General features: G+C 59.6%; 1 protein-coding gene across 9 annotated transcripts in view; it reads left to right on the top strand.

Moving 5' to 3' along the window:
• The window catches only part of DGKZ (diacylglycerol kinase zeta), a 42886-nt gene extending 23149 nt beyond the window's left edge, over positions 1-19737 (top strand). For 2 of the 9 annotated variants that reach the window (XM_086677561.1, XM_086677564.1), the window contains exons 2-31: positions 7345-7453; positions 7911-8006; positions 8299-8373; positions 9438-9494; positions 9861-9929; positions 11143-11214; positions 11320-11436; positions 11537-11608; positions 11878-11973; positions 12235-12317; positions 12419-12479; positions 12582-12695; positions 12797-12937; positions 13531-13609; positions 13805-13860; positions 14019-14081; positions 14185-14258; positions 14347-14458; positions 14828-15027; positions 15230-15330; positions 15433-15512; positions 15605-15674; positions 15818-15858; positions 16366-16505; positions 17292-17323; positions 17538-17581; positions 18040-18160; positions 18258-18291; positions 18517-18616; positions 18934-19737. In XM_086677561.1, the coding sequence (XP_086533687.1) occupies positions 7345-7453; positions 7911-8006; positions 8299-8373; positions 9438-9494; positions 9861-9929; positions 11143-11214; positions 11320-11436; positions 11537-11608; positions 11878-11973; positions 12235-12317; positions 12419-12479; positions 12582-12695; positions 12797-12937; positions 13531-13609; positions 13805-13860; positions 14019-14081; positions 14185-14258; positions 14347-14458; positions 14828-15027; positions 15230-15330; positions 15433-15512; positions 15605-15674; positions 15818-15858; positions 16366-16505; positions 17292-17323; positions 17538-17581; positions 18040-18160; positions 18258-18291; positions 18517-18616; positions 18934-19050 (2626 nt within the window). In that variant the 3' untranslated portion in view covers positions 19051-19737. Of the gene's footprint in view, positions 1-1508; positions 1676-4051; positions 7002-7344; positions 7454-7910; positions 8007-8295; positions 8374-9437; positions 9495-9860; positions 9930-11142; positions 11215-11319; positions 11437-11536; positions 11609-11877; positions 11974-12234; positions 12318-12418; positions 12480-12581; positions 12696-12796; positions 12938-13530; positions 13610-13804; positions 13861-14018; positions 14082-14184; positions 14259-14346; positions 14459-14827; positions 15028-15229; positions 15331-15432; positions 15513-15601; positions 15675-15817; positions 15859-16365; positions 16506-17291; positions 17324-17537; positions 17582-18039; positions 18161-18257; positions 18292-18516; positions 18617-18933 lie in introns of those variants that run through there. The other 7 variants (XM_086677566.1, XM_086677563.1, XM_086677558.1 and 4 more) reach the window with 6 other exon arrangements.
• The last annotated feature ends 1100 nt before the right edge of the window (positions 19738-20837 follow it).

Raw genomic sequence — 20837 nt, 5'->3', positions numbered from 1 at the left:
GCTTCATGTTACAAAATTCAAAATGCAAGCTAGACCAGTGAAAAGTTCATTGATATGGTTTCAGATTCCAATAGCCACTAGCCTTTAAGAAACTACCACCTGTCATATTTTGATATAGTAACAAAGAACATCCATAATTGCCTGAAAAGGCTATTAAAATACTCTTCCCTTTCTAACTGCATGTCAGTGTGAGGCAGAATTTTCTTCATACACTCAACCAAAACAACATACCATGACAGATTGACTGCAGAGGCAGATATGAGAATCCAGCTGTCTTCTGTTAAACCAGAAATTAAAGAGATTACCACAAATTAAAACAGTGCCCCTCTTCTAGCTTTTCCTTTTTTTTTTTTTAATAAAAATATGTTGGGGCAGCTTGGTGGCTCAGTCAGTTAGGTGTCCATCTTCGCCTCAGGTCATGATCTCCCAGTTCGTGAGTTCAAGCCCCACGTCGGGCTCTGTGCTGATAGCTTAGAGCTTGGAGCCTGCTTTGGATTCTGTGTCTCCCTCTCTCTCTGCCTCTCACCCACTTGTACTCTGTCTCTCTCTCAAAAATAAATAAAATATTAAAAGAAATTAAAAGTATGTTATTTATGTTAACATTACAATGGGTTTATTGTTTTTAGATGAGTTAATATTTTTAAAATTTCTCAGTTTTAATTTCTAATATTGGTAAGTAGTAATAGTTCTAACCCCCATAAACCAAACCTTTTGGGGATCTTCAGTAATTTTTAAGAGTGTAAAGGGGTCCCGGGGCCAGGGAGTTTGAGAGCTGCCACTCTAGATCCTAGAGAAGCCAGGAGTGTAAGCTGGGAGGGGGGTGGCATTCTGGACAGAATGGGTGTGACGTGGGCTGACCTCTCCTGGACACACGCCAGGGCGGTTCTGACAGGCCCCCTCAGCAGGGCTGGGAGATGCAGGATTGAGAGTCCCAGCTCAGCCACTTCTGAGCTTGGGTAGTCACAGGCCTCCAGGAACCTCAGGTGCCCTGTTGGTTTAGCTGGGACAGTAATGCTGCCTATTCAGGAGAATTATAAACCCTCTGCCTGAAAGTGCCTGTGAGAAAGTGCTTTGTAAGTTGTCAAAGACTCAACGGATATTTGTTTTTGTGGTTACTTTGACTGGAGCCAGTGATTAGCTGTCTCTCCCCAGACCCCAGAACACCTGTCCAGGGAGTATGAGAGGACATTAGGTGGCCCAAAGGAAACCTACCCTCCCCCCCACTTGTCTTCCCAGATCTTCTCCAGGAGTCAAGGCAGGCGCTGTGTGTGCTCTACCGAGTGCCAGGTGGAGAGGAGGCTACTGGGCTATTGCTCAGCCTGGCTCTGGGGACTTTGGGAAGAGAAGCCAGGAGGCAGGACTGGTGCGTGTGTGCCTGCCCGCCCACAGGCCGCCTGCTTGCTGCAGGGCCTGGAGCGGCCGCTGGGAGAGGAAGTGCAGTTGGTTACCAATCGGGTTATTTTCATAACGGCTGTCTCAGGCTACAGGGGGGGAGGGTGACGAGGGGGAGGGGGCAGAGGAGCAGCCACAGCAGCTTGCTCTCCAAACTAGGACTTGCTCAGCCAGAGGCCAGCAGCCTGGAGCTGGAGCCAGAGCCTGGACTCGCCTGCCTACAGGGACCCCAGGCCCCACCCGCTCACCCACCACCTGCCTGCCACCCTGCCTTCCAGATCAGGTCAAAGGGGACTGCCCCCAACCCTTGCCTTCTGCTTCCTCCTTCCTGTATCTGTCTGGGTGGGTCTGGGGAGGAGCAGATCAGGGTCGGCCCTGGCACCACCATTCCTGGATGAGACTCTGAAGCTGATGGAAAAGGAAAGGGAAGGGAAAGGGTAGGCTGGGCTCCTGCCGCCACCAGACCCTGGTGAAGTAAACATTACTGGCCTGCTGGCCTCCTTTACCGTGCAACCCTGGCCCACCTGCTCCCTGCTGCGCATTTGTTTTGTTTTGTTTTGTTTTGTTTTGTTTTGAGCGGGCTCCTCTTAGCAAGTAAGGACCTTGGGAGAGCTGAGACCCTCCCTTACCAGCCCCCAGCTGTCTCCACCTCCTTCCCTCTGACCATCCGGGCTGTGAGAGCAGAGCAGCCAGAGGTGGCTTCTGACCACTAGTCCCCTGGAGGCAGCCTCCAGGTCCTTGCCCTGCAGCTACTTGGAAGTGGGGCTCCCGAGCACCATTCTGAGCCTTCACTGAGGAAAGGGACACGTGGAGCCCTGCTCACAGGTGGGAGTGGGAACCCTGGCTGAATCCCATGGGGTGTCCTGTGTGAGCACCTCTAGGAACCAGGCCTGGTTGGTACCAGGGGCAGAGGGCATTTCTTATAGCATGAGCAGTTACCCAGGTGGCTCTGGCTGCCGGGCTCTGTTCTTCATGCAGTGGGTGGTGGCCACCCTGGGTTCTCCTGCTTCCCTTTCCGGGTTCCCACTCCCGCCATGGGCAGAGACAAACTCCGGGAGATGGCATGATCTGCATGCCCTGCGTTGCGTCTGCTGTGGGTGTAGGCCCTGCCATGCCCCTACTCTGCCAGGTATGTCAGGTGCTTTACACCATCATCTCTTCAGAATCTGCCTTATGCCAGCCTTCTGAACTAGTTGGTATCATCCCCATTTTACAGATGAGAAAATTGAGGATCAGAAAGTTTAGTTGATCCACCCGGGAAAGCAATGGCAGACGCAGGATTCCCAAGCCCTTGGGCTTTTCCACTGGAAACTAACTAGCACAAGGTGTGAGATGGTCTGGGCTGAGAGGCCAGGAGTCTGGTTCTTTCTAGCCAGTAGCCAGTGAAGCTGGGATGCTCATGCCTGCTCACCCCCTGGCAGCTGCCCACAGCCACACTCGCTGCTATTCGTCAAGGGCACAAGGCCAGATACCACCATGAGTGTCTCTCCTGTAGCATCCTTTGTCCTCCCTGGGCTCTCAACAGCCAGCTGGAGGTTCATGGAGCCCTTGAGTCCTTTCCCATCCCACCCCTTTGGGTGTGACAAGCTCCGCTCAGGTTCCCCACCAGAAGGCTGAGGGGCAGCCATTTTGCTCTGCTGTGGGCTTCTTCCAGTGACCTTTACACGTACTGTGTGGTATGTAGAAGATGACAGAGCATGAGGTGAGAAGACGCTGCCGCTCAGAGCTGAGCTGTGGGGGAAAGGCAGGGACAGGCCTGAGGCCAGGCCGAGCTTCTGACTGGACCAGGAGAAACCTCAGCAGAGATAGGAAGTCAGGAGTCAAGCTACTGCTGACCAGAGGACAGAGGTTTCTATGGAGACCACAGGAGCAGGAAGCATGGGCCCTGCAGGGAGGGGGCTTTGGGAACATAGAGGCATGGGTGCTTTGCAGGACAACTTGTCATAAAATGTCAGTTCAGCCAGTCTCGTAGCCTCCTCAGACAGACAAGGAAACTGAGGCCCGTGTGGGGACGGCTTTGCACGTGGTCACAGAACACTGGCCTGGCTCGCCTCGCCTGTCTTGCTCCTCGCTTGCAGTGACCGCACCACCAGGCAGCTGATGAGACTCCCGGACAGTTGAACTTGGGGCTGCCCGGAAGTGTGTGGGCTGGAGCATGTCGTGAGGCAACCTCTGCCTCCTGGCCCCTCTTGTCAGTGTGGGTCTGGGGCAGCAGGCAGGGCCCAGACCTCCTCACTACTCGCAGAGTGCCTGGAACACCTCCCCCTACTGACTGCGGCCTTTTGTTTTCTGGGTGACACTAGCATCAGGCGGTGTGTCCGGGTGACTAATCTCCTCCAGGCTGGGCAGCTGTCACAGGGCAGCCTGACCAGACGGGCAGGGAAAGCTGACACCCTGGGGGAGTGCTGGCAAGCCAGTGCCCAGGCAGCAGTGGGCAGCTGGGCCTTCAGGCTTCTCTTCCCGGGTGCAGAGTAGACCCGGGTCAGGCAGACCCGGGTTCAAGTCCTAGTTCTGCTCCTGACCAGCCTGGGGCCTTTGTCGCTCTTATTAGGGCTCCCTTCCCTACCCCATCTCACTTTAGTCCCAGCCTCGTGGCCCAAAAGGAAAGACGCTGCTCTCCACTACGGCTCTGGGATACGGGCTTTGCCTTCAGGTAGACTTGGGTTCCATCATTGGCCCCCCATTGACTGGCTGTAGACTTTGGGCAGGTTACCGCCTTGTGCCTCAGTTTCCCGTCAGGAACACGGCATGATGCCGTACCTGTCCTTTCATGTTGCTGTGGTTTATAAAATGATACGTGTGTTTGTAAAGGGCTCAGCAGAGTGCCTAGCGCACGGTGGGCACTCAGTAAATGTTAGCTGTGTTGATGCTGATTTTAGTAGGAAGCCAAGAGCTCTCTGTCCACTCCCGTTCTCCTGCCCTCAGAGCTTAACTCCTGCCCTTCTCCCTGTCACCTGCAGAGGCTGGGGGCTGGAGCAGGCAGAGACCAAGAGCCAGGCAGTCTCAAACATTGCTTCACCAGGCACGCTGCCTCAGCTGCTCGCTGATCACAGGAGCTCGGACGTCTTGGCCCCATCTGCCTCTCCCCTGATATCTGCCCCCATCCAGGGCTTCAGGCTGGCGTTGCTCGCTGGACTCACAGGATGGTAGCAAATTAAAGAGTGGGTGTGTGGGTGGTGGGAGGAATGGGCAGTAGACATGCAGCCCGGTCCTCCACCTATCATCTACCATCATTTGTCCAAGGCTCTCACCCACCATGTGTGACTTCTGCTGGGCCCTCAGCAGGCAGATGTCCCATGGCTGTGACTCAGACCTCTCTGTGGCTACCAGGGCCCAGGAGGTCACCTGATGGCGGGGCACAGGCATCCCTGGGCATTCTGGAGGCATCCCCCATGCCCCAGCTTACCAGGCTTCCTGCCCTCTCCCCATTGTCAGGAAGAGCTGAGGATGTGGAAATGCCAGTAGCCGGTGAAGAAGGGGCAGCCAGGAGTAGGTGAGCTGGTGAGGGAAGCTGGGCACATGTTCAGAACAGGTCAAGGAAGGATGGTTTGAGTGAGGATGGGCCCCATGGGTTCTGCCTCCTGCAGGAGGGAGCTCTGGGGCCGAGAGTTGGAGCTTCTAGTATTGGCTCCTAGGTCAAGGTGCAGTTCACAGCCTCCCTTGAGAGCAGGGCTAGAAGGGTTTTCAGACAGCGCCTGTCACCCGGTACTTTCCCACATTGGGAGGTCCATACTAGGCCTTTCCAGAAGGGTAACACGGAGCAGTCTAGTACCAATGAAGTTCTTTTAGCCCCCCAGAGACAGAGATGCACACCCAGAACCCACCCAGAAGGCTTTTATCTTGGCTCGGGCCTCTCTTTGCTCCCCATACAAAGTCCCCCTGGGTGAGGACTGGAGTGGCTTTCCCTGTGCAGCCCCCTTCCAGTTCTGAGGGCCTTGTTCCCCAGGGCCCTTATGATCCCTAAATCAGATCCTCTCCATTTGTAATGCCACTCTGAGCCTGACCCCATGACTTGGGGCTGAGATTCTGGGGGCCTTATCTGGACTGGGTTTCTTTCCTTTCCTTTCCTTTTTTTTTTTTTTTTGTTAATGTTTGTTTATTTAGAGAGAGTGCAAGGGTGAGCGCGAATGGGGGAGGGGCGGAGAGAAAGGGAAAGAGAGAAAATCCCAAGTAGGCTCCTCACGGGCAGTACTGCGATGTGGGGCTCGATCCCGTGAACTATGAGATCACGACCTGAGCTGAAATCAAGAGTTGGATGCCCAACCAACTGAGCCACCCAGATGCCCCATGGGTTTCTTTTCAGAGCGCCTCATTTTATTACCATAGCTTAGTTTGTGCTGTGTCCTAGGAGGGGACACCGAAAGCTAAAACCTGCCCTGAGTTGGTAGCCAAACAAAGGCCCAGTGAGAGGAAAAGATGAGGCTTATCCTTTGTTCCTCAGTCCATAGAGGCTGACTGCAAACTGGAACCCAGGACTGCAGACTTCCAGCTCCCATTTTTTCTTTTCCATCAGCCTCAGGCGAGGGAGGCAGAGGCCAGGGCTTTGTGGATTATGGTGCCTGGACAGGGGAGCCACATGGGTAGCTGGAAGCCCCTTGTACCCACTACTGCGGGAGCAGCATAGGGTATAACTGGGGAGAGCGCCAGTGCTTCCAACAGTGGTAAACGTGGGCTCCCTTGAGGATTCTGTGCTACCTTCAAACACCCTGTTTATGGGGGTCAGAGGCCACGGATCCTCCCGCTTCCTCCCTGTGTCCCTTCTCTGCTCAGAGGGCTGAGGCTGTGACTGGGCTCCCAGGCACAGGATGGGCCGTGGCCTGACCGAGCTCCTGATGCTCCCGATCTCTGCCCAACAGCCATCCACCTGCCCCTACCATGGAGACCTTCTTTAGGAGACACTTCCAGAGGAAGGCGCCAGGCACTGGGGAGGGGCAGCGGCGGCCCAGCGGCGTGGGGCTGCCCACAGGCAAGGTCCGACGCCGCTCCCCTGCCGGGCAGGCCTCCTCCTCCCTGCTCCAGCGGCGCCGCTCCAGCGCGCAGCTCCACGGCTGCCTCCTGGGCTGTGGGGTGGGGACCCGGGGCACCAGCCGCCGGCGCTCCAGCACCGTGCCCCCTGCCTGCAACCCCCGCTTCCTCGTGGATGAGGTGCCCACCCCACAGCCTGCTGCTGTTGGGGCGCAGCTTCTGGGCACGCCCCTGCTGTTGGCTGGGCTTATGGGCACGAATGAGGAGGAGGAGGCAGCTCGGGAGGAAGACGTGACAGCTGCACCGTTGAGTGCCACCCAGCCAGGCACCAGGAGACCAGGCCCATCCTCACACCGGGGCACCCTGCTGCCTGTGCCTCGCTACCTGCGCCGTCGCCGTGCCTCCTCCCACCTGCTCCCCGCCGACGCGGTGTACGACCGTGCCCTCTGGGGCCTGCACGGTTACTACCGGCGCCTCAGCCAGCAGTGGCCCCCAGGCCAACACCCTGGCCCTGGGGGTCGAAGAGCCTCAGGCACCACAGCTGGCCCTGTGATGCCTGCTCGTGTGCGCCCGCTGTCCCGCAGGCGTCAGGTAGCCCTACGGCGCAAGTCAGCGGGACCCCAGACCTGGAGTGCCCTGCTTGCGTAGGTATAGCTGCGGCCGGCAGGGCGAGTGTGTGGCCCCCAAGGGGACTGGCCTGGAGGAAGGACCTTGAGGACTGTGCCTGGCCTGAGGGCACCCCGCTTGGGAATGGCTCTGGATAGTGCCTGGAAGCCAGCGCGCTCCCAAAGGGCTGTGAGGAGGGCTGAGTCTCCTGCAGGGAACCTCTCAGAGTCTTAGGTTGTCCTGGGGCATCTACCCTCCTCATTGCGGTCCCTGTCCTAGCCAAGGGTTAAAGTCACAGTGAGGGCAGAGATCCCAGGTAAGGGGAGAAGGAAGCAGAGTCACCAGATGCTCAGCTGGCCTCAGCGATCTCCTTTCCTGTAGGAAAGCCATCACCAAGTCGGGCCTCCAGCACCTGGCACCCCCTCCTCCCGCTCCCGGGGCCCTGTGCAGCGAGCCAGAGCGGCAGATCCGGAGCACTGTGGACTGGAGCGTGAGTGGCGGGGTGCTAGGAGGGAGGGACAGGTGGATGGGCTTGGAGCCACAGCAGCAGTTAGAGATGGAAGGAGGTGCTGGGGGCAGCTGTGAGAGGAGCCCATGGGCCTTTGGGTCAGGGCAGACCTCCTAGGGTATCCACATTTGAGCCAAGCCCTCAAGAGTAGGGACAGTGGGAGGGGCACCTAGCTGGTTCAGTTGGAGGAACTTGCAACTCTTGATCTTGGAGTTGTAAGTTCAAGCCCCACGCTGGGTGTAAAGATTACTTAAAAACATTTTTTTTTTTTTTTATCTTAAAAGAGTAGGGACATTGGGGAAACAGGATGGAGCAAAGCAGATTGTGGTGGCTGGAGCAGATTTGTCTTGGGAGAGAGGAGGGTTGGTGGGGCAGGACAGGGACTGACTGGTGGGCTGGGTAGCAGGTTCGCGCTGAGCACGCTTGTCTCGCGGTCTAGGAGTCCGCGACCTATGGGGAGCACATCTGGTTCGAGACCAACGTGTCAGGGGACTTCTGCTATGTTGGGGAGCAGTACTGTGTAGCGAAGATGCTGGTGAGTGAGCTCTCTGCGGCATGCTGCCCTCTGCTGGTAGAGTGGGTCTAGAAGCCTGTAGACAGACCTCTGCTGGCCTTCTTGGGAAGGTGGGAACAGGACTGTCACCTGAGCGCCCGCTGTGGGCTGTCTGAGGATGGCAGGAGGAATGGGGGCTGTATTCTGGTGCCAGGATCGGGGGTTCCCAGTGAACAGAGAGGGAAGATGGAAGGATTTCTCTTCTGGCCCTGGGGCAACATTCTGGACGGAGTTACCTGGTGCTTCAGGGCCTCCTCTTCATTTTCTGCAGCAGAAATCAGTGTCCCGGAGAAAGTGTGCAGCCTGCAAGATCGTGGTGCACACCCCCTGCATTGAGCAACTGGAGAAGGTAAGTGTGAGTGCTCAGCCTTTCCTGCCCCTCCCCTTTGGGTGCTGAAGTCCCTCAGCAAACACACATGTGTATTTCTGCACTGATACTCATGTTACAAGCGTTGCCTGCCAAGAGTGCCCCGGCCTGCGTGGTGGTGAAGAGCCAAAGACCCTAGAGCTGAAATGCCTGCATTTGAGTCCTGTCTCCCTCCACTCCTTTATTAGCTACCCTATTCCCACTGCCCAGAACAAGCGTGGCACAGAGTGGGGCTCACTATGGATGAATAATGAGCGATGGCCGAGACCCCATTTTATTAGCACCTAAATTAACATTTAGAAGGGGCCATGGTCTTGCCGAAGCTAGGCCACTCCTGTGTAGCCCTGAAGCTTGGCTCTGGGCCCGTGCTTCTAAAGCAAGGTAGAGGGGACACTGAGCAGGCAGATCCAGGCCAAGGGTGGGGGGCTCCCCAGGCAGCAGAAACCCCGATCAGCACATGGGAAAGCTTCTAGGACTAGGAGTGGCATCAGCAAGGCTAATGTGGGTCACTTGCCCCAGCCCCTGACTCATAGAGTGAGGTTTCCCTGCAACTTTGCTAAGGCTGAAGCAGGGACAGTTGGGAAAAGAGAGACAAACGTAGCCCCAGGTGTTACAGAGGCTAAGATGGGATCACACCAGTTTTCATAAGTGAGCTAATGGTCTCCAGGGACCAGCCAGCACAAGTCTGCAAGCACCTATCAGGGTGCCTGCACATGCCTAGGTTGGGAGCATTCGAGGGTAAGGGGAAAATGTGGGAGGAGTAAACCATACTGCCTTTTAATGGTGGGGGAGTGGACACAAAACTCCAAGTCTCCCCCATCCCAGGAAACTAACAGAGGAAGGAAAAAGTCCTTCTGGCTGTGGTGGAGAGGAGGCAGGGATGCAGGAGGGCTTTTGAAAAGAGGTGTCTCACATTCTGAGGGCTCCCAGGATGATTTGGGGCTAGCTTTACCTTGTGAGTGACACTTCCCTGGAGGAGGTGGCTATATGTCTGACTCCGTGAAAGGAGGTTCTGACATTTGGGCGGTCGTTGCAATGTTTCACAGATAAATTTCCGCTGTAAGCCATCCTTCCGTGAATCAGGCTCCAGGAACATCCGTGAGGTAAGTGCCCAGGGTAGTTACAGGTAAGGAGGCCCCAAGTTTCCTGAGTGGACTTCTCCACAGTGTCTCCAGAGTGCCACCAGGGGACTCAGCAACTTTGAGGCTGCTCTGGGGCCCAGGGAGGTGCAGGGCTGAGGCTCTGAGAGCGTCTCAATGGGGAAGGCCTGGCAGGCCCTGCTTGCAGAGTGGATGGGACACTGCCTGCCTCTTGTGCCTCCTCACTCTTCTCCCCTACCGCGAGCCTCAGTCCCCACCTTGAGGCCATGTTGAGAAGTCTCCAGCCCCTCTCACCTCACACACACTCCTGCAGAGAGCTTCCTGCAGCCCCACCCCTCACTCCGGTGATACTCTCTCTTCCTCCACCAGCCAACATTTGTGCGCCACCACTGGGTACACAGGCGACGCCAGGATGGCAAGTGTCGGCACTGTGGGAAGGTGAGGCCCTGCCCAGGGAAGTTGGCCAGCCTGATGACCACCGGACCTGGGCCCTGTGGCCCCCGAGCCTCAGGCTGTGCATCCAGTGTGACCTGCCCATCACCGACTGTTTCTCCTGAGTGCAGAGTCCTAGGGCTCTGTTTCAACCTGGCTGAGGTGCCCATTCAGTTCCAAAACACCTAGGCTTCTGGACAGAGCAGGAGAGCAGGGAAGAAAGTTATCTTCTAGTGCAGGGTATCTGGACTGCTTGGAAATTACACGTGAGCCGCTGAGAATTAGACTTACTCATTTAGTAACTCGGCAGATACTTATTGAACGCCTGTTGGGTGCTGAGCCCCACTGGGTAGTGGGTAGTGGGTCCCTGCCCTCCTGGAGGAGGAGGGTGTGGCTTGAAGACAGACTCTGCAGGCAGTCCTCCTGAGCACAGTCCACAGTGTGGTGGTCACTTAGTCATTGTCTGCTTCCTGTGCGTCTCTGTCAGTAAGCATAGGCCATGGAAGGTCGAGGGGCCTTGTCCCTCTTTTCCTTTGCCCACTTTCAGTGCCACACACAGTGTCTGGCACCCAGCAGGCCCTCAGTAACGTTCGTAGGGCGAACAAGGGTATGAATGTGATAGGTACTGTGAAGAAGCGTGAAGCGCTGTAAGTGCCCAGGGGCCTGGGGGTCTGGGGTCAGGAAGGAGGGCATCTCCGCCTACAGGAGTTAGCTGTGGATGCTTTGAGCAGATCACATGTGTGCACCCAACGCCTTGCAGTTAACTTCAGAGAGTCCTAAGCCTCCCTGCTCCAGGGGCTTATTTTACAGGGTTTTTTGTTTTTTTGTTTTTTGGTTTTTTTTGTCGTTTTGTTCTGTTTTTTATTTTATTTTATTTATTTTTATGTTTTATTTATTTTTGAGAGAGAGAGAGAAAGCAAGCACGGGAGGGACAGAGAGAGAGAGGGAGACACAGAATCTGAAGACAGGCTCCAGGCTCTGAGCTAGCTATCAGCACAGAGCCCGACGCGGGGCTTGAACCCACGAACCGCGAGATCATGACCTGAGCCGAAGTCGGACGCTTAACCGACTGAGCCACCCAGGCGGCCCATTGTTTTTTGTTTAATTTTTAAAAATGTGCTCAATTTCCCTGGGTGGAGAGAGGTTGACAACAGAAGAGGAGTTGGGCCTGCTGCTCTGGACCTGGTCCCTGGTGCCCCAACCACCCTCTTCCCCCTAGGGCTTCCAGCAGAAGTTCACCTTCCACAGCAAGGAGATCGTGGCCATCAGTTGCTCCTGGTGCAAGCAAGCAGTGAGTGCTCGCCCTGCCCCGCCGTAGGCCGTCCCCTGGGCTGCACTGGGTGGGGGTTCCCAGGCCTCAGCTCAGCCCGGCTCAGCTGTGCCCCCTCCTCTCTAGTACCACAGCAAGGTGTCCTGCTTCATGCTGCAGCAGATCGAGGAGCCGTGCTCCCTGGGGGTCCACGCTGCCGTGGTCATCCCACCCACCTGGATCCTTCGTGCTCGAAGGCCCCAGGTGAGTCTTGCCTGCACTCTTGACACCACTCCCACGTTTGGGCTCTGCTGACTACCCCAGCCCTCCCACCTTGTCACCAATGCCCCTGCTTCCCTCGCAGAATACCCTCAAGGCAAGCAAGAAGAAAAAGAGAGCATCCTTTAAGAGGAAATCTAGCAAGAAAGGGCCAGAGGTTAGTCCTGGGGCTGGGTGGGCCACTGGAGGGGAACAGGAAAGAGGGGCCTGTTTCTTGGAATACTGAGGCCCCTGGGCTGATGCAGCCTTTGGTGGGTCAGTTTGGGCTCTGGGCCCCAGAGGAGGGTGTGAGGCCAGATCCGAGTTGCCTCTGTATGGCCAGGCCCACTTAAGGTCTGACCTGGAGGTAGTATGAGGGCGCACTGCCGAAAATGGGGGTAAGGTCTTCAAGACAGGAAGGAGCCTTATTGTCTCTCTGTCTCCAAGGAGGGCCGCTGGAGACCCTTCATCATCAGGCCCACCCCGTCCCCCCTCATGAAGCCCCTGCTGGTGTTTGTGAACCCCAAGAGTGGGGGCAACCAGGTACGCACAGCCTCCCCTCTCCACCGGGAGCCTTGGGGGAGGAACGGGTTCCGGCTCTGCACCCCTCCCCTCCCCAGCAACTGCTCCCAGTTCCATGGCAGGCTCCTGCCCCATCCCTCTTTCCCAGAGATACTGAGGAGATCTGATTCTGTCTCCACCCCTTGCCCCTCGCTGGGCCTGCTTCCCACAGCCACAGCCTTCTCATGTGCTTTTCCCCACTTCAGCCCACCAGCCCTGACTGACTCCCCCGGTCCCCCGCAGGGCGCTAAGATCATCCAGTCCTTCCTGTGGTATCTCAATCCCCGACAAGTCTTTGACCTGAGCCAGGGAGGGCCCAAGGAGGCGTAAGTACTTGCCAAGGCTCCGTGGGGACAGTGGCAGGGGGCTTGCCTGGCACTCAGGTTAAGGTGCACGTACGCTGACACTTCCGGTCCTCCGACCCCAGGCTGGAGATGTACCGCAAAGTACACAACCTGCGGATCCTGGCGTGCGGAGGCGACGGCACGGTGAGTTCTCCCGCTGCTCGCTTCTCCAGTCTCCCGCCTCTCTGGGGCCTGAGCCTGGGCCCCGCTGGTCTGACCTGGCCTCTTGTGCTCTGCCCCCTCCAGGTCGGCTGGATCCTCTCCACCCTGGACCAGCTGCGCTTAAAACCACCGCCGCCCGTTGCCATTCTGCCCCTGGGCACTGGCAATGACTTGGCCCGTACCCTCAACTGGGGAGGGGTAAGAGCCCACGGCAGGGCAGGAGAGCTGGGGGTGGGCCGTGCGACCCTGCACGCCTCTCCCCAGGGGAGGCTCAGTTCCTGAGCCCTTTGTCCCACCAGGGCTACACGGATGAGCCCGTGTCCAAGATCCTCTCCCACGTGGAGGAGGGGAATGTAGTGCAGCTAGACCGCTGGGACCTCCGTGCTGAGCCCAACCCCGACGCGGGGCCCGAGGAGCGTGACGAGGGCGCCACTGACCGGGTAGGGCGGCCAGGGCCAGGGGCAGCCGCTACAGTGGGGGCGGGGGGCAGTCTCGGGAGACCCGGGCTGGCCTCCTCTTTCTCACTTGACAGTTCAGGGACTTTGGGCAAATCTCTTCGTTTCTCCAGACTTTCAGCTTCTTCCGTACAATGGTAATAATGGTACTCCGCAAGCTAGTTGTTATTCAGCCACTTGGCAAATATTTACTGAATATCTGCCACATGCCAGGCACCATTTTAAGCGGCAACAAAGCAAAGTCCCTGTTCTCACAGAGCTCCTAGAGAATATGGCACTTTGGGGAAGAAGCATCATGGGGGACAGAAAGCCAGGGAAGAGAGTGTCAGCAGAGCTGGGGCTGTTTTGTGTATGGGGCACTTGGAGGAGCCTCACCGGAGCCGGAAGCTGAGAGGGCAGAGCCTCAGGCGGGGAACTGGCTGGAGGAAGAACTTTGTGGTAGATCCTCTTAACTGGGGGAAAGGCTTCCAAAAATGCATGGGCTTAGCGAGCCTGGTGGCCCCTGGCCTGGGCCAGGCCAGAGCAGGGAGGGGTCTGTTAGGCCCAGCCCTCATGCTGGGCCCGTGACCTTTTTCCAGCTGCCTCTGGATGTCTTCAACAACTACTTCAGCCTGGGCTTCGATGCCCACGTCACCCTGGAGTTTCACGAGTCTCGAGGTTGGCAACCTCTTGCTGAGGAGGCATTGGGAGGCTGGGGAGGAAGAGACACAGGAGGGTCCCTGAGAGGGTCAGAACTTGCCCCCAGCAGTAAAAGAAAGGCACTTGTTCCCAGCCCTTCCTCCTCGCCCCAGCTTGGGAAGCCCCAGCAGGTTCAGAATGACTGACTGTCCCCTGTTTCTTATCGCCACCCAGAGGCCAACCCAGAGAAATTCAACAGCCGCTTTCGAAATAAGATGTTCTACGCCGGGGTGAGTCTGGGGTCTGCCAGCAATAGCCCCCACCATGCCCACTATTCTACCACCTAAGCCCCCTGCCCACCTGTGTCTGCTAGGCCACAGGACCCCTTCTGGGCAGTGGTAAGGGAAAGTCTCTGTTACCAGATGGTGATGCCCTCTGTCTCCCACAGACAGCCTTCTCCGACTTCCTGATGGGCAGCTCTAAGGACTTGGCCAAGCACATCCGAGTGGTGGTAAATGGACCAAGCTGGCAGGCAGAGTGGGTGGGCCCAGCAGAGAGGGAGGCTGCCTTGGCACGGCTGTATAGCTTACACCCTCCCCTGTTCCTGCCTCCAGTGCGATGGAACCGACCTGACCCCCAAGATCCAGGACCTGAAGCCCCAGTGCATTGTTTTCCTGAATATTCCCAGGTGAGGAGGGGAGGGCTCTGTGTGGGCCCAGCTGTCTCCATCCTGCAGGACTGTCCTCTGAAGGCCCTTGTGTTGCCTTCCCCTCCAGGTACTGCGCAGGCACCATGCCCTGGGGCCACCCTGGGGAGCACCACGACTTTGAGCCCCAGCGGCATGATGATGGCTACCTCGAAGTCATTGGCTTTACCATGACGTCCCTGGTGAGTGGGCCAGCAAGGGACCTGCCTGGAGCCCCGGCTCTGCTTTGCCCCTGGCTCTGTCCCCACAGTGACCAACAATACTGTTCCAAGATGGAAGGGGGGCATTTACCAAACTTCCTTTCACTGGCCGAGATAGGAGAATTCATGCTCATCTCCCTGGCTGGGGTCTCCCCTTCCCTCCCTCCCTTCCCCCAGCAGGGTCTCGCTCTTCCCTCAGCTCTCTGACTGGGGTATTGTCCTCCCTCTCTGCTCTCTGTCTGGAGGGTCACTGTCATTGTGTTCCCTGGCCAGAGCATCCCTGGGGGGAACAGAGCTGGGGGCCCCACTGCCCCTGCCCTGGCGCCTGACCTGAGCCTTTTGCGCCCACAGGCAGCGCTGCAGGTGGGCGGGCACGGTGAGCGGCTGACACAGTGCCGCGAGGTGGTGCTCACCACGTCTAAGGCCATCCCGGTGCAGGTGGATGGCGAGCCCTGCAAACTCGCGGCCTCTCGTATTCGCATCGCCCTGCGCAACCAGGCCACCATGGTGCAGAAGGCCAAGCGGCGGAGTGCCGCCCCCCTGCATAGCGAGTACGTCCCCCTCCCGGCCACCTGCCCTGGACCCAAGGCCAGACTCTGCCCCTCTCTTGAGCCTTGGTTTCCCCAGCCGGAAAGGGGGCCTCCAGTCCCTCTGCCCCAGGGAAGCTGGGCAGGGCCCCTCAGTCTGCCCCTCAGTGGCTGGCTGAGGATCCTTCCCGTGTGCCCTCTTCCCACCTTCCGCCCCGTGCCTCAGCCAGCAGCCCGTGCCTGAGCAGCTGCGGATCCAGGTGAGCAGAGTCAGCATGCATGACTACGAGGCCCTGCATTACGATAAGGAGCAGCTCAAGGAGGCCTGTGAGTGACAGTTGGGGGCAAGGAGCTGCCGAGCCCTGGGCGGGGGGGGGGGGGGGGGTGGACGGATATGGCCAGCTGCTGACGGCCTGCTCTGTCCCCCAGCCGTGCCACTGGGCACCGTGGTGGTCCCAGGAGACAGCGACCTAGAGCTCTGCCGGGCGCACATTGAGAGGCTCCAGCAGGTGAGCGAGGGGGTCAGGAGCCCGTCCCGCTTGTGCCCAGCTGCTGCAGTTTCCTTTCTTTCCCAACTCCCGGCCTCCGCTTCTCTCAGCAGGAGCACGAAGGTGCTGGAGCCAAGTCCCCCACCTGCCAGAAACTGTCCCCCAAGTGGTGCTTCCTGGACGGTGAGTGGCCCTGAAGGACCAGCTCCTGGCAGTCCCGGGCTGTGTCCTGCCCCCTCCCTCAGGGCTCCTGGTGGGGCAGCAGAAAATCTGGGCCTGGACAAGGGCCTCCTGTCCCCTCAGCCGGCTCTCTGCCTTCCCCACAGCCACCACTGCCAGCCGCTTCTACAGGATCGACCGGGCCCAGGTGAGCACTCGCGGCCCTCCATCCATCGCTGGCTCCAAGCCACCCGAGGGCCCTCTCTTGTTGGCCCACACTTCCACAGATGGGCTCCCCCGCCCTCAGTCCTCATACTGTGTCACGCCCGCACACCTGCTCGGGCCGCAGATAGGGCATGGCCCTGCCCTCCAGACTGGCACGCACGCAGCCCAACAGTGAAGGGAGCTGGCATTCCCAGAAAAGTCTTGCTGGGTGGGTGCGAGGGCCTGGGAACACAGATGCTGCCCAGCGAGACACAGATGCTAAGGCACTTCTGTCCAGAGGCTGGGCGACCTGGGTAAAGGCTCAGCAGCGGGAAGGGGCTGGGAAGGCGAGGGGAAGAGAGACTGACAGGGCCCCTCACCTGGCTTGCGCCTGCTCGCGTTCATGCTCCTAGGAGAGGCTTCTCCAGGTCCGTTGGCCTTGCCCCTGCACCCCCACCATCGGTGGCCCTGGAAGATCCTGACCCTTGGTCCCTGACCTCCCCACCCACAGGAACACCTCAACTATGTGACTGAGATCGCACAGGATGAGATTTATATTCTGGACCCTGAGCTGCTGGGGGCATCGGCCCGGCCTGACCTCCCAACCCCCACTTCCCCTCTTCCCACCTCCCCCTGTTCACCCACACTCCGGTGAGTCCTGCTGCTCCTCCAGCCCCCTGGCTCTAAACCCCACCCACAAGCCAGAAGCTCCTGAAGTCCCGCCTTCAACACCAGACACGTGTCCGGTGTCAAGCTAGCTGCCGGGTCCCCACAGGCTGAGTCATTGGCAGAGAACCGAACCTGGCCACACCCAGTTGACCGGTCCCTTGCCCCCAGGAAAGTGGCGTCACTGACCATCCTGCTGCGCTGGGTTCCCCGCCTCCCCCCCCCCCACTTCTCTATGAGTCCTGTTCCCCATCCCCCAACATCCGAGCACTCCAACCTCACCCCTCCACCCACCCACCCTCCATCCCCGCTGCCCAGCACCGTGCCCTTCCCAGGTTGTCCGGGCCTCAAGTTTGCCTTCCTCTGCACTTGTCCTTCCTGCCTCAGACACTTCCCCCGTTCCTCGTTCCTCGTGGAGCTGCCCCCTCCACTCAGACCGCAGCTTGGGAGTTTCCTCCTCAGAGGAGTCTTCCCAGGAACCCCAGCTGAAGTTGCTGTGCGATCACACCGCGCTGTCTCTGTTCCTCAGCGCTTCCCACTCTCAGAACGCCTTATATATTTGTTGACTTGTTCGTCTCCCTGACTGGAATGTAAGCTCCGTGCAAGCGAGCTCTCGGTCTTGCTCACGGCTGTATCACCAGCACCCAGAACAGCACCTGCCATGTAGGCAACAAACTGTTGAAGGAACGCAGGGAGCACCTTGGGGCAGGGAGGGGGACCAGCTGGGCCTGTGCCGTCGCCGGCTCACATCTCACCCCGCTCTGCTTGCAGGTCACTGCCAGGGGATGTGGCACCCCCCAAAGGTGAGGGCTCTCCCTTCTCCCCGGCCCCAGGTGGGGTGCAGCCCACACATATCCTCCCACAACCGGCAAGGTCCGCACGGTCACACGGACCACAGCCGAGCCCTCAGCACACGTGCCCCGGCAGGCCCGCCCTCCCCACAGCACGTTCGTGCACCGACAGGACACGAGCCAGGGCCTCCGGCCCCAGAGTGTAACAGGCAGGTGTTCTGTGCAGGTGAAGAGCTGATTGAGGCCGCCAAGAGGAACAACTTCTGTAAGGTACTAGCGAGGGGCTCTGGCTTCTCCCCTCTGTGCCATGTGGGGCGGGGCCTCGGGGTGGGGCCAAGGGTTGGCCTGTTTGGGAGCCAGCCACTGGCCCGCTGCAGAATCTCCATGGTGATTGTCTCATTCCACCTTGTCCCCGTCCCTGTCCCGCTCCCGGTGTCCATAGGGGCTTCCTGGCGCAGCCTGCCTGTCCCCGGTGCTCAGAAAGGAGCAAGTCTTAGAGGAACCGCAGGCTCCAGGGCTTGGTCATCAGTGGTCCTGGGGAGTTCATGGGCCCCTGGGGTGTGAGAAGCCCAGTGTCTCTCCCCTACGCTCCAGAAAGATCCCCAGAGGGATGATGTGTGAGCACAGTAGTGTCAGGCCTGCGGCCTGTATGAGATGGGGCGTTTCTGTGGCTGGCAGGGGGGTGGCCCTGAGGAGCCCCAGCCCTGCTCTCTGCCTCCTGCCCTCAGCTCCAGGAGCTGCACCGAGCTGGGGGCGACCTCATGCACCGGGACGAGCAGAGCCGCACGCTCCTGCACCATGCGGTCAGCACGGGCAGCAAGGAAGTGGTCCGCTACCTGCTGGACCATGGTGAGCTGTGCCACTGGGGGCCCTGGGGCTGGGGGCCGCAGCGGGAGGAGGGGAGGGCGCCAGGCCTTTCTGACCTCCCCCCTCCCCTCTTCTCCAGCGCCCCCAGAGATCCTTGATGCTGTGGAGGAGAAGTGAGTATCTGGGCATCGGGAGACCTTGGTTGCTCTGGAACCTGCCCTGTCTTCATCTAGCCCTTCCCACTCGGTTCATGGTCAGAGCCCATAAACCCTTCCAGGCCACCTCTGTCCTGCCCTTGCCCCACAGCTCTGAGCTTCGTGCTCTAATAGCCCTCTGGAGACAGACGAGAGGGCCCTGAGAACAGGATGGGGGTCCACAGCCAGCCCCTGTTTCCGCAGTGGGGAGACCTGTCTGCACCAGGCAGCAGCCTTGGGCCAGCGTACCATCTGCCACTACATCGTGGAGGCTGGGGCCTCTCTCATGAAGACAGACCAGCAGGTGAGCAGACTAGCAGGAAGTCCACACCAGCACAAACCAACCCTTTCCCAAACCCGGCCCTTGTAAGTGGGGAGCCACAGGGGAGGGCCGCCGCTCAGACCGAAGCTGTCCTTCAGCCAGCATAGTCCGGATCCTGAGAAACCTGGGCCAGCGGAGGGTGGGGGGTGGATGACTGCCTGGCCTTTGAGGCTTCTCCCTCCCCCACTGGCAGCCCGGAGGGAAGGTTCCCTGCCCTCTCCCAAGCCCGGGGGGGGGGGGGGGGGGGGGGGGGGTGGTCAACAGGTCCCTGAACTGATGGCGGCAACCCCCTCATCCAGGGCGACACCCCCCGGCAGCGGGCCGAGAAGGCTCAGGACACCGAGCTCGCCGCCTACCTAGAGAACCGGCAGCACTACCAGATGATCCAGCGGGAGGACCAAGAGACGGCTGTGTAGCTGTGAGGCTGACACCAGGGCAGCAAGGAGGGACAGGGCCAGCCTGAGGATGAGCCCCCTCATCTCCCACCTCACTGCCACATTCCAGTCGGACTACCACGGGGGGACCCATGCCCCAGGGAAGGAGCCCCGTGCTGCCCCCTGAGGAGCCACCCGCCCCGGACGAGGGTTGGACTCTGAGGAGCTGGGGGATCTCCCCTGTCCCCCTGAGGCCCCAGCCCGACCCAGGGCCTACGGGGGAACAGGAAACTGGACTGGGCTGGGCAGGCCTTTGGGGGACTGGGGCTAGACCACTTCAGGGCAGCCCTCGCCCTCACCGCAGCAGGTGCCCTCGTGGGGTTTAGGAGTAGAGGGGGAGGGCAGAGGGGCTTGAGGCCCTATCAGGGAGCCTTCAGGAAGAGGCTTCCTAAGCCACCTGCTCCTTTAGGGCCCCCACCCTGAGCCTCCTGGCAGCTTGGGCCCTCTCTCCTGCCCCGACTCCACCCTTCCCAGGGCTTCCTTCCAGAAACAGAGCCTGCTGCATTTGCCTGCCCGCTGCCCTGCTTGGCACCTACCCCTGGTGACCCTCCCTATGTACTCAGTCATTTCATCGCCGCCCGACTGTGTGGCCTGGGGGTTGGAGTGGGGCTCTTGTGGTGACATGTTTACAGCTGGGTGTGACTCAGTAAAGTGGATTTTTTTCCTTTCTGCTTTTTTTTTTTTTTTTGGCTGGGAAGGTCTTCCAGAAGCAGTGGGGTCTGGTGGAGGGGGACTGGACACCCTGGACCCAGACCCCTTTGGGGAGGGGGGCGTGCCAGGACCTGGCCGAGACCTGACCTCTGCCTGGCTGCCTAGCTCGGCGGGGCCGGGGGGAGGAGCTGATTTCCTCTCGATTCCCGCTTCCCGCAGGGACGTTAACAATGAAAGTGAAAGAGAGGTGGGGCGGGGGTGAGGCCTGTATTCTTTGGCCCCTTTGCCCTATGGCCTTGGGCAAGCTCCTTCCCCCAGGCCTCAGTTGCATTTACTGTTTAGGGGATCGGGTGAGGTGATCCCCCAAGGTCGGAAGGGGTGGGCATTTGCAGCTGCCGCCGTGGCTGCATCTGGAACTTCTCAGACGGCTCTCGTCAGCTCCCTAGCCTTACCAAATCCAGCCTGCGGGCTCCTCCTCCAACAACTTCCCCCAGCTCCCGCCCCCGAAAACCTGCGCTCCTGGAAAGGCACGGCGTCCCCTGCGTCCGAGCGCCTTCTCGGGGGCTCAGTGTCCCCAGGCTCCCCCAACACTGAGCGGAGCATCTCCCTGCTCACTTGGTGAAGCGACCCTAGGTGGGGGCTTGCGCTCCTTCCCCAGCAGCTAAGGGGGCGCAAAGGGCCGGTCCTCGACGGGGTTAGTCATCGGGGGACTGAGCCGCACATAGGCTGGAACGCGGGCCCCTCGCCGAGCGCCGGAACCCGTCACAAACCCCGGGGTTACCAGCTCCCTCCCAGTCTGCATCCTCCCAGTCTCCCCTCCCCGGGAGGAGAGGCAGACGTCCAGCGGGGAAAGAGGACGGCCCCGGGGAGGGGGCGGGGGCGGGAAGCTGGGGCTCGGGCAGGGGCCAGGGGTGCCGAGGCAGGGCAGAAGCTTGGGGCCGGGAGACCCCGGGCTCAGAAGACGGGGGACCGGCAGAGCCCGTCGTCTGAGCGCGGACGGCCCGGGCGGAGCGAGCGGGGGGTGGTGCGGGGACCCGCGGCGGGAAGCCGGGGTAGAAGCGCCCGGGACGCGCGGGGCGGGAGCGGAGGCGGGGACGCCGGGGTCTGGGGGCGGCGCG

The sequence above is a fragment of the Puma concolor genome, chromosome D1 (assembly GCF_028749965.1).
Source record: "Puma concolor isolate L17-30 chromosome D1, mPumCon1.1.hap2, whole genome shotgun sequence".
Taxonomy (NCBI): Eukaryota; Metazoa; Chordata; class Mammalia; order Carnivora; family Felidae; genus Puma; species Puma concolor.
The sequence above is the reverse complement of the archived record's forward strand: the minus strand, read 5'-3'. Positions and strand labels throughout refer to the sequence as shown.